The 16,383-nt window shown below is 39.3% G+C and overlaps 1 protein-coding gene across 4 annotated transcripts in view; it reads right to left on the minus strand.

Annotated features, from left to right (window-relative positions):
- Positions 1-3,554: 3,554 nt before the first annotated feature.
- The window catches only part of JADE3 (jade family PHD finger 3), a 72,101-nt gene continuing 59,272 nt past the window's right edge, over positions 3,555-16,383 (minus strand). Inside the window, exons 8-11 of one of the 4 annotated variants that reach the window (XM_045538531.1) lie at positions 10,192-10,662; positions 8,588-8,705; positions 8,035-8,108; positions 6,595-6,633 (exon numbers count right to left, since the gene is read on the minus strand). In XM_045538531.1, the coding sequence (XP_045394487.1) occupies positions 8,044-8,108; positions 8,588-8,705; positions 10,192-10,662 (654 nt within the window). In that variant the 3' untranslated portion in view covers positions 6,595-6,633; positions 8,035-8,043. Of the gene's footprint in view, positions 8,114-8,587; positions 8,706-10,191; positions 10,663-16,383 lie in introns of all 4 variants that reach the window. The other 3 variants (XM_045538529.1, XM_045538530.1, XM_045538532.1) reach the window with 3 other exon arrangements.

Raw genomic sequence — 16,383 nt, forward strand, 5'->3', positions numbered from 1 at the left:
TCATATTGGTTGAGCACCCCCTAGACAATACAGGATAACCTCCTCATCCCAAGGCCCTTAATTTTAACTATATATGCTAAGCCCCTTTTATTATGCAAGGTAACATTCAGCTCTGGGGATTAGGATGTGGACAATCTTTAGGGAGCCATTATTTAGCCTGCTATACTCATTTACAGGTTAGACTAGCTATGGAGAAGGCAAGTCCACCAGGTCCCAGATTTACTGTGAGGCCTGTCTTGTCCAGATTTGTGTGAATTATCTTACACTTTGGATGTGAGCCTCTAAAGTAGTTTGCCTTCATGTTAGATGACTAATTTTGATCCAATTAGCTCTGTCCAACATGGCAAGGGATCAAATGGTACAGAATCCATATGACTAAATCCCAACTCAGGCTGCTTTCTTCAGGAAGAAATGGAGTAAGAATGCTTAGAGAGGGGGCTTTGGGCATCGGAGCCAAGCAGAGTGACCAAAAATATGAGCTGTAGAGGCAACATCACAGGTTCTACTCCTGACCCTCCTGTATACTAGCTGTAGGGCCTTGAACAACTGTCTTAACCATTTGGCCTCAATTTTCACATATGTCAAATGGAGCTAATAGTATCATTTTCATATGGTTGCTGTGAGAACTAAATATAAGGTAGTCTCATGCAAAAGGCTTAGCAAAAGGCCTTACACAGAGTAAGGACTTGATGAATATTGTTGCATTTATTATTAATATTTGAAGACTTGACTAGTCCCAAACAAGTTTTCTGGCTTATCCTACCAAGGGTTTTGGTCTTGGTTGGCTTCCTTAGGGGACCTAAGTAGCTGTCTTGAAACTGACCTTTAGTCTGGTCTTTGCCTATGTAATTCTCAGTCCATCTTTGAGGACTGAGGGACAAGATACCGGCATAAATTCTGCCCAAAACATGCAGGCAGCCTGGTGTGATCTTGTTCATTGTTATCCCTGTGGGCAAGTATGACTGAAAACACTGAGTGGCCACAGTACTGCACATAGCCAACAGCCTTGTGAACACTGTTGTTGGTTTTACCCCTATGGCCACCTCTGTTTGCGAAGCTGGGAGGAGGCAGAAGAATTAACCAGAGATCCTGTTTTGGAAAGTGGAAGAGGAAAAGCTAGGGTGAAAACAGGAAAAGTCTGTTTACCAGAACCCTGGCACATATGCCAGGTTTATCTTAAGCAGGAATAAGTAATGTTTTTTTCTAAAAGGTAATGGTCCAACCTGAAGTGTCTTTCTGTTATAAGGCTGAAGTAATTAATTCAATGAGATTATAATTTTCAAAATTTCAGCAATTCTTAGAATGAAGTTTTCTCATCATGTGAGAAATGACTATAAAATAATGAGACCTGTTTCCACGTGTGGTTTACGAAAGCAGTTTCATTGCATCACGGCAATACTTTAGCAAGCAATGGTAGAGCGAAAGACAGTTGTGCAAAGGTTCTCCAAATTCAGATAATTTGCTGTAATGAGTATAGCTTGAATAGCTCAATTCCATCTTGTTTATAACTTGCTATTCAGTTATAATACATGAAAACGAGAAGGTAAGCAGGAGTAGTGAGGGTAGGGGAAGGAAATTTAAGGCATGGGGGTATATTCAGGCCTTGAGGCTGGAATGTTCACACTCAAATCCACCTTAACAAAATGAGAAATGATGGATGCTCTGAGTTTATCAAGATGATTAATGTATTTAGGGAGCATCAGGTCAAAGAACTCATCAGTGACTGGACAGAGTAGGGGGCACCAGTCTGGGACTTGAGCCTTCCTAACCCTGACTCATTTCAAAGACAATTATCCTCATGTCTTCAGTTCACATAATTTGTTCCAACCCATGAAGTAAAATCAACTGAATTCACAGAAGCCTTCTTTAACAGTGCCAGACTGAATGTTACAAAGCTCCTGGCATAGGAGTGACAGCTTCAGGGTGGATCTTTATAAACTAAAAGTTACTTTTATCTTTATTATTATTATTTCTTTGCAGAGACGGGGTTTCACTATGTTGACCAGGCTGGCCTTGAACTCCTGGCCTCAAGCAATCCTCCTGCCTCAGTCTTTCGAAGTGCTACTATTACAGGCATGAGCCACTGTGCTCAGCCTAAAAGTTACTTTTTAAAAAATCAATACAAAACTGCTGCTTTCTAAAAAATTTGAAAATAGTTGAATTAAGGTTGTGAAAATCTAATAAAATTTGTTATAAATAAGATACATGTTTTGGAAAATATCACATGAAAGTTATACAGTGGTAAATAAGTTTTTACTCCTATCATGTACTTTTCCTTAAATCTTAAGGGTCAGCAAGCACGCTGAGGATTTTAAAGTCCTGTAGGGGAAAAAACCCAGGACTGTGCATCCTCTGGTTTATTTTCTGAGTTTAAAAGTTGCTTTAACACAAAGACAAAGGTTCACCTCCCACTGGAAACGTACACATTAGTATAAACCCGATAGCTTTTGTTGGCTATAATCGGGTATATTTATAGTTTCAGTTCTCCAGCATTTTACCTAACGATTTACCAGATCAAAACAGTTGTCCATTAACAGGGGAGAGGGGGAGAGACTGAGAAAAACAACCGCCTTTTACCTTTCTTCACTACAGATTTACCCAATGACCTTTGGCAAGCACATTTCTCATCATGAAAATGTTTACAATGCACTCAAAGTCCCCCCATGACACCACATAACCCCTATGACATTAATATATTCACGACTCCAAATAGAATGAATATTGTAAAGAATACATATTTTAAGTGATGCCTGATCTAAGCCTTCTGAACCTTGTCACTTTAGATAGGACCCATTTACCTGGAGATTTTTTATGATGATCCTAAGGTCTTTATCTTGCTAGCCTGATGAAATCATGATTTCTGGGTAGAGTCCAAGTATCCAGAGTTCTCTTTGGCCCCGGGTATTGACATGAACCATGAATCTGTGCTTCTGAACATTCAATTCCTCCTCCACCTCCTCCTCCCTCTTCCCACACCATTTATTTGTTTTGTGAATATGATTATTTTTATTTATTTCAGCATATTATGGAGGTACAAGTGTTTAGGTTACATATATTGCCCTTGCCCCACCCGAGTCAGAGCTTCAAGCGTGTCCATCCCCCAGATGGTGCGCATTGCACCAATTAGGTGTGTACATATCCACCCCCTCCTCCCTCCTCCCACCTGCTGGACCCCCGATGAATGTTATTACTATGTGTGAACTTAAGTGTTGATCAGTTAATACCAATTGGATGGTGAGTACATGTGGTGCTTGTTTTTCCATTCTTGGGATACACTTCACTTAGTAGAATGGGTTCCAGATCTATCCAGGATAATACAAGAGGTGCTAGATCACCATTGTTTTTTGTGGCTGAATAGAACTCCATGGTACACATATATCACATTTTATTAATCCACTCATGTATTGATGGGCACTTGGGTTGTTTCCACATCTTTGCAATTGTGAATTGTGCTGCTATAAACTGTGAATATGATTTTTTAAATATAAAAGGAACATACCTACAATTTTCTAAAACCAATGTACCAAAATAAAAAATTACCACACTGACAGTAGTTAGCAGTTTTCATAATTTAATTAAAAAGTATTGGTAAAAAGGTGACATTTGAAAAAAGACTGAGTTTATCTTGGAAAACTGGACTATATAAGACAAAATGAAAAAAATTAACAAAGAAGGTTAAGAGGTAATACTTCAAACAACAACAAAATGTAGCAAATACATTTTGGGGCAATTGAAATTTACACAATTGAAGGCTCCTTCATTTACCTAGGAAAATCCTGTAAAAATATTACAACTTTATTTCCCTGACTGGAATGATATTTTAGACAATACTTTCCCAATGGCATTACATATAAAATTTGGCTGAAGCACGGTTTTGATGTTTGCTTTTCCTCCCACTCACTCAGAATTGAAAGGCATGAAAGGACACAGGCTACTGCACTGGCCTCTGACATAACGAATTTACAACATAGCTCCATATAATGTCATTACCATGAAGGTATCAAATTAAGAAGTACTCCAGAAGAATTCAAAGAAAAAGCACAGAAACCTAATACATAAATAGGGGAATTTCTCTTCCTTATTCTGGACAATTTACAGTTTTTTCCATTCAAACAAAATATAAGACACCTACCCCACATGCTATGGCATGTTCACACATGTACGTAGGCACAAAAGCAGCATTTTGAAGATGTACCCAAAGGAGAGGCAAAATACAAAAGTTTTCAGAAAAGGAGAAAGCAAAAAGCAAAAGAAACCATTAACAAGGGCACCAGAACAAAAGTGGGGGAGAGGAAAACTGCTGAATTTTCCATACTGATAGAAGGCCTCTGCCTTGACTGACTGGCACCTACTACAGCTGGGGTGTTTCACCAGTAAGAAACTTTAAAAATTGAAAATGACCTCTTTTGTTTGAAAATTACCACTATACTTTTCCCAAACTAGCAGAGAGAGAATGTTAATTTAAGGCTAAGAAGAAATGAGAGCTGATAATTACAGTCTGTTTCACATTTTTAAACCTGCAACATTTCTCCCTTCTTTAAATGGGAAGCAGACATGTTTTTTATCCCTCCCCAATGTAATTATTCTCTTCCTCTCAGAAAATCATCAAGGCTGATAGTTTGGGAATAAGGTATAAGCAACTTCTGAAAAATGGCTCCAGCCTTTTTGTTTGGGAAATTACCTCAGATTCAAAGTTGATACAAAGCTAAATTATATCCATGTGTTAAACACATGCTTTCAAATTCTGTTTGACAATAAAAATCTGTTTCAAAATTAAAGCAGGTAAGAATACTTAACCTCTGTGCATTTCACTATATTTTAATTATACCTCAATAAAAATTTTATAAACATTAAAGCAGGTATACAAAAACTGTCAGTCAAACCTATTTTAGTCAAACTTATTTGAAAACAACAACACAAAACCCTGACCTGGTACAAATACCCCATAAATGGTCTCACTTTGGGAAAGGCTCTGGAATCCTTCACAAACGCCTAGACAGGGAGAATCAGAGCATTTTCCTTAGAAGTAGTACTTTTGTAAACACTATCCACAAGTTAGCCTTTTATGCTTGTTAGCTGGGTAAAACAGTTACGAGTGTGTCCCTAACAGGCAAGTCTAGGAACAGGCACTGGACAATTATGAGCATTAGGAGTATTGACTCAGTAAGTTAAGATACTGTGAAAGGAACTCGACCTTGTGCAGAGCAAAGGAAGAGGGTAGTGAGTTTGACAGTATCTGAGATGTCGCTCTCCCGGTCTCTCCCCTGAAGGTTTATAGATACCAGTGGAGTTAGAAACTTCCTACAGACAGGAGCTCTGGGAGTCACATGCCGTAGCTTCAAAAGGTAAGTAGTTTTAGTGTCTGATAATCATGGTCTCTTGCAAATCTGTTAACAACGCAAGGACTCTTAATACATACACTTATCAATGTGTTATTATAACTGGAAAGCTGACTCAAAATATTTACTGAGTAAATACTCTGGGCCCAGCTGCTCCAAATAGCGTCTGACAAACCTCTGGACAATCTGCAATTCCTGTAACATGTTTGTAAAAAGTAGACTTGAAACCTTTTAAAAGACTGCAAGCCGATTTAGTGTGGAAAAATTTCATTCTTTTCACTGAAATTCCTCCTTACATATGCTAGAATCCTTTTGGTGTATCGGTTTTCCCCAATATATGGGGCAAAGGCAAAGTTTGGGTTATCCTTGGGAGTTTCTGATCACCTTTGCATTGAGCTGTGGGAAAGGGGGTGTGGCTTGCTTTTAGTGTGGCAGTCCCGTCTAGAGTCATGGGGAGGATTTTCCCTGTCTGAGCTCTCTCTCCTTATCCTGACCTTTTCTTTATTCCCATCACTTTCTACTTCTGAATCACTCAGCTCCAAATCTGGGCAATACCCATCATTTTCCTGATATGGAGCTCTCCCTGCAGACCGCCTGAGAAGCTGCCTACCCCACAACTGCTCTTTGGGGTTCATATTCTTAGTTGGTTTCACACAGCATTGAAGGTCCTCTGTGGTCCTCACCCACCGGTTGGTGGCCTCTTTAAAGGATCTGCCAAAATGTTCTATGGTGGATTTTCTAAAGCTGCCCTCACTGGCCAATTGTGAGCTTAGCATGGACTCCTGATCACAGAACATCTCATTTGAGCCGTCTTTTTGGATGACATTCTCAGACCAGCTGCCCTCCAGGCCATTGGATTTGGCAAACTTTGAGTTAGGCTGACTTTTCCCATTCCCAATGGAAGACTGTCCATGGAGGGCGGCCTGAAGGACCAGAGGCTTTCCCAGTGACTGCCCATGATAGAACTCTGAAGACGGGGTTCTCCAAGAAGGACTGGAATCCTTTGCTTCACTTCTGGAATGGCTGAGACTGGCCAGCAAACAGTTATTCTTGCTCTCTAGTGGATATCTCTGATATGATTTCAGTCTCATTTCTAGAGGCTCCTGAGGCACCTGGAGCATGCTCCTTATACTATGAACAGGGGAGTCGCTGTCAGGAGAGTGGGGTTGGTGATCAGTCTCTGTGGAGTTCTTTCTGCAGTCTTCCTGGGTTGATCTGGGCATTTTTAACTTTAAGGTAATTCTTGGTGGTGGGTAAAACAATGAGTTTTCTAGTACACTTGTCAAAGGAAGTCCTGAGATCAAAAAGAAAGACTCATTTTAACAACTGATTTAAATAATGGCATATGTGTTTATGGCAGAGTGAGTTCACACACCCACTCTTCCAAATGTTTAATAAGCATCTGGCTTTGATATGTATGTACATCGTGGTGTAACAGTTGGAATGAGGTGAACTAGAGGTTGGGGCCAAGAGTGCAAAAGATGAAAAACTTAGCAATGCCACTGTTTGCTATATGGCTCCCCACCTCTGCTCTCTTGGTCTGCAAAATGATCACAAAGACTAGTGTGTTGTCTCCTGCATCCCCATCTTTGCCCCTTCCATTTCTGAAAAGAATGTCAGTAGTAATGGTCTAGAACAGGGTCTCCCTATTTGTGTGTGCACGCATGTGTGTGTGTGCATGTGTGTGTGTGTGCACGTGCGCATGTACACACATCTAGGGGCTTTATCCTTAAACAGATACATTTCAGACATCCTCCTCCAATCTTTCCTGGCCTTCCTAAAGCAAGTCAAATGCAAACCCTCAGAAATGTAGACACAGGTTTTGGAGGATGAAGAGTATGTATGCTGTTTGAACTTGGCATTAGAAGTGGTAGTGGGTGGTTCCTGCAAATTTTATATCCTTAACCTAGAATAATTTCCCGACTACAATGACCATTACGGAGGTGGGAGATTTTGTAGTGGTAAGGCCAGCAGAAAAGAATCACAATAATTCCTGCCAATGGCCAGCTATGGGCTTGGCCTGGGGAGTATTAGCAATCAATTACCCAGTTATGTTACCCTATAATCACAATTATAACAGGTCTTCCTCTGTTATTTTGAGTGCTCTGAAATTAAAAAGGCACTACCAAACAATTCCTCCTTGCATAGGGACTTGACCTTTGCCCATTATCATCTTCTGTAGCCTCACAAAAATGAGATATAGAGAGTACAGATCTTATGTGCCCCAATGGGCAGCATTTGTTCCCCAGGGATCCCCAACCCATCTCTGCCAGGGGTTGCCACCTTCTGATGCTGCAAGCTGTAATGAGGCTCACTCCTACCAATCAGAAGGTGCATGGGTAGGAGCCAATTTCCTGGGCATGTGGGGGCTTTCCCTGATGTCCTTTGGTTCTCTTTGTTTTGCCTGTCACTGTTGCCCTTGTGGCTGAGCAGCTCTGCTGCCTCCTGCTATACCACTCTGCTATGACTCATGATGTGACACCTCATTTCTTGAGTATCTCTCTTGCTCTATGGCTGGCCCTTGGCAGGAGATGATTCTGCACACCCCCTGCCCAGTGACCCCTAGTTGTTCAGGCTCTGCCACTGACCCTTGTGTTAAATGAGGCACAGGGAGGTAGGTTATAAGTGTCACCGAATGTAATTGTCATCATTCCAGCCAAGCGTCCCATGTTTAGGTTACTATAATAATGCTCACCTGTCTCACTCAGCAATGGGGCAGTGTGCCCTGTGGTGGGGATTCTGTCTTACTGACTGCTTCGTCTTCTAGCTCTGTTCTTAGTCCACAGTAGATGTTCAAGAAATATTAGTGAATAAATGAAAAGATAAGAACGCAGATCTTCTAACTTATGGCTAAAGACCTCTTTTAGACTATTGTTAACATGAGTAATCCTGGAATTAAATATTTTCTGGAAATTGGGGTTAGATTCTATTCTATTGATTTCTAAATGAATTCAATAATTATAGAATAATTTCATGGCTCCAACTAATGGCCTCGAATTTCTGTCTTGGACATACGTTATCTGCCCTAGATCTGCAACTCCCCCCACCCCACTCTGGGATTTCTTGCCTCATTAGTTGACAGTGAAGTAGGCCATGGTTACATCAGGATTGGACTAGAGTGAACGAGATATTCGACAAGAATTTTTAAAGATTTTTAAGCGGAACAACTGACATAAAAATTAAATTGTTAAAATAGGATGCAACCAGTATCTATATATTTGTTAGGACATTTTTAACGTACAGGTTACCTGCAGCAATTTCTTGGTTAGCAAGCTGGACTTGCATATTGAAGATCTGTTCCTGTATTTTGTTATGTGACAGTTTCAGCTTCTCTCGCCTGCTTATCATGTAGCACAGATTTCGGACCTGAAAGCCCAATCCCCAGCAAATAAAGACATCATGTTAAGTAAACCTGACAATTGAAATTGTTTGGCGAAACGGAAGACACCTGAAGTTAGGTGGGGTGGGGGAGGGTGAAAAGAGAAGACAAAACCCAAGAGCTGCAGAATGAAAGCCACTCCACAGGAATCCATGCAGCATGATTAATTGTGGGATTATGGTTCCCATATTAATCAGCAGCACAAGCAAAATGTTCCAAAGCTGCCTCCTGAAACCTTCTCACCCTGCAGTGTCATAGGCTTGGTATTTATTTGCACAGCCAGGTTGAGAAGACTGAACGATGGTTTAACAATTCAGCCTTCCCTTTACATCCCTGAGTACAAATGATGACAATACTGTACCCAGTACAATTTTCTAATGAGTGCTGCACCAGCAGAATAAAGGTCTGCCGGGAAGACTGGAAGTGGCTTTTTTGCTCATACTTTTGAGCTCAACCAAGTTTCTACAGCCACAAGGGTGAAATCCTCACTCTCTCATACTACCCATCTGGGAAAGTTACTTAACTTTTCTGTACCCTAATTTGTTCATCTGTAAATAGGGATGATGATGATAATAATAGTATTTTTTCATGGGCATATTAGGATTAAGTGAGTTAATATTTATCAAATGCTTAGAACAGCGTTGGCAATAATAGCAATGACAATAGGTGCTTATATATGTATGTCCTAAATTTTAAAAACTGAGCCAAATCTATTAGTTGCCTTTCAAATTTTGGTAGCAGAGAAACAAATCAAGCCATTTCTATAATTATATTCAATTATGAAATTCTCTAGGGTAAACACAGGGCCTAACTTATCTTTGAACTCTTGCAGCACCTAATTTAATAGATAATTGATAAATACATCATGAGTTACACTGAATTATGTGGTGGAGTGGCTCTCAACCAGGGACGATTTTGATCCTCAGAGGGCATTTGGTAATTTGGAGACATTTTTGTTTGTCACACTGAGTATGTGTTGCGGGGGTGATACTGGCATCTAGTGGGTAGAGGCCAGGGATGCTGCTAAACATCTTACGATGTCCCCACAACAAAGGACAGCCCCCTACAACAAACCATCCAGTCTAAAATGTCAATAGTGCAGAGTTTGAGAAACCCTGATCTAGTGCTTGCCTGAACAAAATTCACTCTTTCTTCAGCCCCCAGTCTCATAAATGTGTCAGTAAAATATAGATGAGCCAATTTAGGCTCAACAGTGAATAAAAAGTAAACCAAATGAGAATATATTTCAAATTTAAAGTTCACAGAGAACATCACTGAGGTCTCTCCAATCCCCTGAATGTGCCTGTCAAAATTTAAACAGAGCCCAACATCTGGGGCCACAGTGAAATCAGAAGATAAGCAAGGACACAGAAAGCCCACACTATAATGAACTGACCATTTTAAAACTGGAAATGGGACCTCCATTTCTACGCAGACCGAGACTTACATACTAGTCACAGCTGGTCACCTTACCCTCTCCAGGTCCTGCCGTAGGTGCATAAACATTCTCATGCGAGTGTGAATGTTTTCCTCTTTTGGCTGCACCAGCCCATTTTCTTCATCCTCCTTTGGAGGAAGTAATGGCTTATTGAAGTTGCTTTTCCGCTTCAGTTTCCAGTAGTTATAGATAAAGTCCACAACTAGCATGGGCAGCCCCAGCTCTGTGGCCACATCTTCCACTTGTACCAAGGAATAGAACTCCTCCTCCAGCTCCTGAAGTTTCTGTGCCCGCAGGCTGGTTTTCTCACTTTTGGCCTGGCTCTGCTCTGTAGCCCTGGGGTGGGGGTACTCAGCCTCCCCAAATTTCTGCCTGCTTTGGCTATGCTTGAGGCAGTATGACTTGAACTTCACTTGATCTCCCTCATCTAGAACAGTCTTCATCTCTAGGTTGTGCTCAAAGGCACAGGTGACGTGGAAGGCAGTGATGCAGCTTTTTACCGAACACTGCAGGAAGAAAAGATGTGTCAAGGTGGCAGGGTAGGGGGGAAAGGGAGAGACCCATGTCTCTTGATCAAAATTGAGAGCTTGTAGGAAGCAAAGGAAAGACAGGGAGAAATTTGGTTCTCAACTGATCATGACAGATGCATTATCAGTAACCCAGGAAACCTGTTCTTACAGAAAATAGCAAAAACAGAGGCAAAAAATATTCCAACTCCCCCTTTAAGGTTTCAGCTCAAGCATTCAAATGTCAGTTTTTCTGAGAAGCCATCTTTCATTCCCTTAAACAGTCATGTGGTCTCTTCTGTGTGTCCCCCACATTATCCCATATGCTTCTTTTCACATTGTACCTATCAGTATAATAACTGTCAAGCCCCTGGCCATAGATCAAAGACAGAAGCTGTGTCATTCATTTTGCATTGCCATCAACAAGCAGTTGTTCAGAAAATGCTTCTGAACAAATGAAAGAAAAAACAAAGTCAATATTATTGCCAGAGCACTTACTGATTTTAAAAAGGCCATGGGAATTGCAATATCTAAGTAACCTAACTTCTTGAAATTATTCTTATAGAGCTGAGCTGTCTAACATGATAGCCAACTAGCTATGAGTTGCTATTTAAATTCAAATTAATTAAAAGTACATACAATTAAAAATTTTGCTCCTCAGTCACATTAGTCACATTTCAACCATACTGGACAGCATAGATATAAAACATTTCCATTGCTGTGGAAAGTTCTATTGGACAGTACAGTTATAGAAAATCTGAAATTAAGTTTATAATACTCTGCCTTTCATTCATAGATTTAACACATTTATTATTACTATGTAGCATGCACTGATGATTCATAGGGAGACAAAGCAGGAAGAACCTGGTCCATGAATGCTAGTTGGAACTCTCATGGTTAAAGCCAAGTCTCAACTCTTTTGGAAGTTGCATCTGGAAGGCAGACTGCTCAGTTACTTGTTAGGTTTTTGATAATTAAAAATAGAGAATGACATTGGATATGAATAAAGACAGAAAGGATAAAAAGCCTGACAGGTCTCCTTAAGACTGAGAAATTCAACCCAAGTGCCCATCAATACATGAGTGGATTAATGAAATGTGGTATATGTATACCATAGAGTTCTACTCAGCCACAAAAAAACAATGGTGATCTAGCACCTCTTGTATTATCCTGGATAGAGCTGGAGCCCATTCTACTAAGTGAAGTATCCCAAGAATGGAAAAACAAGTACCACATATACTCACCATCAAATTGGTACTAACTGATCAACACTTATGTGCACATATGGAAGTAACATTCATCGGGGATCAGGCAGGTGGGAGGGGGGAGGAGGGGATGGGTAAACATATGCCTAATGGGTGCAGTGTGCACAGTCTGGGATGGGCACACTTGTAGCTCTGACTTGGGCACTGCAAATGCAATATATGTAACCTAAACGTTTGTACCCCCGTAAAATTTTTGGAAAAAAAAAAAAAAAAAGACTGAGAAGTTCAACATCTAAGAGAATACTGGCAACCCTCAAAGCTTTAATGGAGAAGATTCCATTTAAACTAATTGCACATGATAAAGAATTCCAGGGATAGAATATAATTCTAAGATGATCTAATCCAGCCTCACAGTTATTATTGCTTGAACTTCCTCTATAGTGCCCTGCCCTCCACACACCCCTCTCCACTTTCCAATTAAGTGGTAATCTAGCTACTTACTGAATTCTTCCACTGATAAGTTGCTAAAAACCTCCTAAGACCGACCCACCCCAGCTTTGGACAGCTCTATTGGAAAAGTCTGTTATATTACACTGAAAGCTGTATCCTTCTTTAAAACTTCCATGTTATTTGACAAGCCTCATGAAAATGAGGATGATGAAAGCCTAAGATGTACTTTTATCTGAATACCTTGTGTTATCACTTGGCTAAGAAACTATCCAGGCCTTTAAAAAACAAGTAGCAAAAGGTTTCTTTAGCAAAAGATTAAACATCTTGAGCATAGTGGCCTTTTGCTGTTTAATAACTGCCAAAAATACGGGAAGAAAAAGCAAAAGGATTTTCTATTCAAGGGGAAGAATGTGTGACATAAAACTGCTACTAATAGGAAACTAAAAACAGATCATCTCAGGTTAAATTTATAGAACGAAGAGAAATAAACATAAACAAACATAAATTACTCAAAATAAAAGATAATGTGCAGATAAGAATTGGGTACTTGTCTGAAAAAGTGAATGTCTCTTTGGAGACTCTGCCATAAAATCCATCTAGTTTCAAAAAAGATAATTCTGTGATATTTATGGCTGGAGGTCTATATACTTTGGTCACCACCAAATGCTGGTCAATGGGTACAAAGTTACATTTAAATAGGAGAAATAAGTTCTGGTGTTCTATTGCACAGTAGGGTGACAATGGTTAACAGTAAGGTATTATTGCATTTTACAAATAGCTAGAAAAGAGACTTTTGAATATTCTCACCACAAAGAAATGATAAATGTATGAGGTGATGGGTAGGCTAAATACCCTCATTTGATCATTATAGAACATATATATATATAAACATCAAATTATACCCCATAAATATATATAATTACAATGTAGCAATACAGATCACAATATAAAAGATAAAGCTTGACTAATGATCCCTTATATTGTCCACCAAAAAATAAAAAAATATCAAGTGAAGAAGAAAAAGAAGGAAGAAGGGAGGGAGGGAGGAGGGGAAGAAGAGAAAGTGCCAACCAAGTTTTAGAGCTAATCAAATATTTATTTCCTTTTTTCTAAAACTCATCCCTGACACATTCTATTAAACAAAATGCCTTTTTTCTCTCATTTATTTCTACTGTAACCACTTAGGTGATAGGGGAGGTATTATGTCCATTTAAAAAAAATTTTATTTTAAAAAATTTAAAATTAAAAAAATTTTAACTGAGATAACACTGTTCTCATTGTAGCAAGTAGTACTTTTACAAACATCTTTTATATGGGTCTTTCAAATATACATTTTTATTTTATTACTGTTCATATTTTTAAAATATCCATGTATGTATATATCAGAATTATGTATCTTTTCAATGCAAAATATATTATGCATATATATTTACGTGTGTGCTATTCCTCCCCTCCCTTCATATGTATATAGATGATTTCCTCTTGCCTGGCTAGGGAAAACCACCTTAGACGGGAAAATAGCACTCCACCTTATTGTATATATATATCTATTTAAATATATTTACATATAAAATATATATTCATTTTGTAACATTTCTAATAGATTGTTGATGTATAAAAGTATATGTTATATGTTTCTTAATATGCTTAAAAATATACAGCTTTATTTTTGTGTGTAGTTATATTTTTGTGATGTTTTTACTTTGTCTGTGAGAAAGACTCCAGAGTGATAGGCATTGTCATAGTGTTGAGAGCAGCCATTCTATGCTTTGGGAGCCCTCCAAGGTCTGTCCCTCTGGTCTAGTGTGAAGACTCAGAAGCACATTGGCCTTACTGTGTAAAAGCCATTTCTGTTTTGTGTTTCTGTGAGGGACAGCCCCAGTAAGATAGGAACCAGAGAGAGTATCCTGGGTGTTTCCGTACAAAGGGGGTCAGAAAAAGCCTAGTGGACTCCTTCACATCATGAAGTCTTTTCACTCCCATCCAATCTAAATACAGCCTCTCTGAGCCATTAAGCAGAAAAGAACTGGCCTTTTTCCAGCTGGCTGCAACATCCTTTTTCGCCTGGGTGGTTGGCCAGGGTTATACACATGTGTCTTTAGACACTTCACTACATGCATTACAGTGCGGTCATCACATCCGTTTACTGAAATAACACCCACAAAAAACCAGCTTTATGGAGACATATTTTGCATATCATACAATTTACCAGTTTTAAAGTGTTTCAATGGTTTCCAACATATTTACAGAGTTGTGCAACCATTGCTGCTACCTAATTATTTCAGAAAATTTTCATCACCCCCAAGGAAGAAATCTCGTGCCTATTCATAGGCATTCTCTGTTCCCAAACCCAAGCAACCACTAACCTACTTTCTATCTCTATAGATTTGCCCATTCTGGATATTTCATATAAGTGGAATCATACAATATGTGATCATTTGAGTCTGGCTTCTTTCATTTAGCTTGTTTTTAAGGTTCATCCATGTTGTAGCATGTATTATAAGTTCACTCCTTTTTATGGCCCAAAAATATTCCATTGTACGGATATACCCCATTTCATCAGTTGATAGACATTGGGTTGTTTCTATTTTTTGGCTATTGTGAAATAATGCTGATATGACAATTCAGGTAGAAGTTTTTGTGTGGATATATGTTTTTATTTCTCTTGGGTATTTTTCAGAGTAAAGGATTAACCTTGTCCAGAGAAAGGTTTGGCCCTTTGTCCTCAGCTCCTGAGAGATAACCTTTAAGCCCTGGGAATGTACTGCCTGATAAGAGTATCTTTGTTTACCTGGGGGCCTTGAGCCAAGTCAGATAGTCTATGCTAACAATGTGATTTATGGTGTAACCTTTGGGCCATGTGATATCAGCCTGACCTCTGGAGGGACCCAAGAGTAAGGTCAGCCACATGGATGGTTAGCTGTGTCTATATGGCCAATCCTTAATAAAATTTCTGAACACCAAGGGTGAGCTTTCCTGGTTGGCAATACTCTATTTATTATTACACATTGTTGCTGGGAGAAATAAGCACTGATTCTGCTGGCAGGGGATAACTGGAAGCTCCATGTTTGGTCTCTCCTGGACCATGTCCTATGCGCTTCTTTCCTTGGCTGATTTTAAATATGTAACTTTTCACTGTAATAAACCATAACTGTGAGTATAATGGTTCTTCTGAGTTCTGTGAGTCCTTCCAATGAATTATTGAACCTGAGGGTGGTCTTGGAGACCTCTCCAACTGCAGGTATATACTTAGGGGTGGAATTGCTGATTCATAAGGTAACTATGTTTAGCATTTTGAGGAACTGCCAAACTGTTTTTCACAGCAGTTGTACCATTTTATATTTCCACCAGCAATGCATGAGGGTTCCAATTTCTCCACATCTTTTCCAAGAATTGTCATTGTTTGCCTTTATTATTATTGCCACTCTAGTGGTTATGAAGTGGTAGGCATCTCATTGTGGTTTATTTAAAGGGAGAAAATAATTTTCTATATATATTTCAGAAATTATAGAAAAGAATTTACAAAATATTTTCATTAGAGGGAAAAGGTTACGCTTACACATCCACATTTGTAAGGAGAGTTTTTGTGGGATGGAAATTGGATCAGATAAGGTGGCAGAATAGAAATCTTGAAAAAGACCACCAGAGACTGATCTAGGAATTAAAACATGTCTTTTCAAATCTTGAAATACAAATCTTGAAAAAGAACACCAGAGGCTGATTTAGGAATTAAAACGTGCCTTTGCTCTTTAAAGAAATATTTTTCTGTCTTCAAATAGAAAACAATGTGTCCTCCTCAAGAGCAGATAACTCCTGCCTGGAACACCAAAGTCATGGTGGATCTGTCCTTAGCAGTCCTTGTCCTGCTGTGCAGGACAACATCCATTTGGTTGCCCATAACCCCCAATAATCTGTGAATAGACAAATGGATGATGTCAGAGCAATTTGCTCAAAACTTGGTCACAGAAACAATGTCATAAATGGTCTAAGCCAGCCTACAAAACTCACTTCAGCTACTGTGTATTTAAACTCCAACAGAAACAGTGACTGCCAGCCTTTCTGGTCT

Source organism: Lemur catta, chromosome X, assembly GCF_020740605.2.
Source record: "Lemur catta isolate mLemCat1 chromosome X, mLemCat1.pri, whole genome shotgun sequence".
Taxonomy (NCBI): Eukaryota; Metazoa; Chordata; class Mammalia; order Primates; family Lemuridae; genus Lemur; species Lemur catta.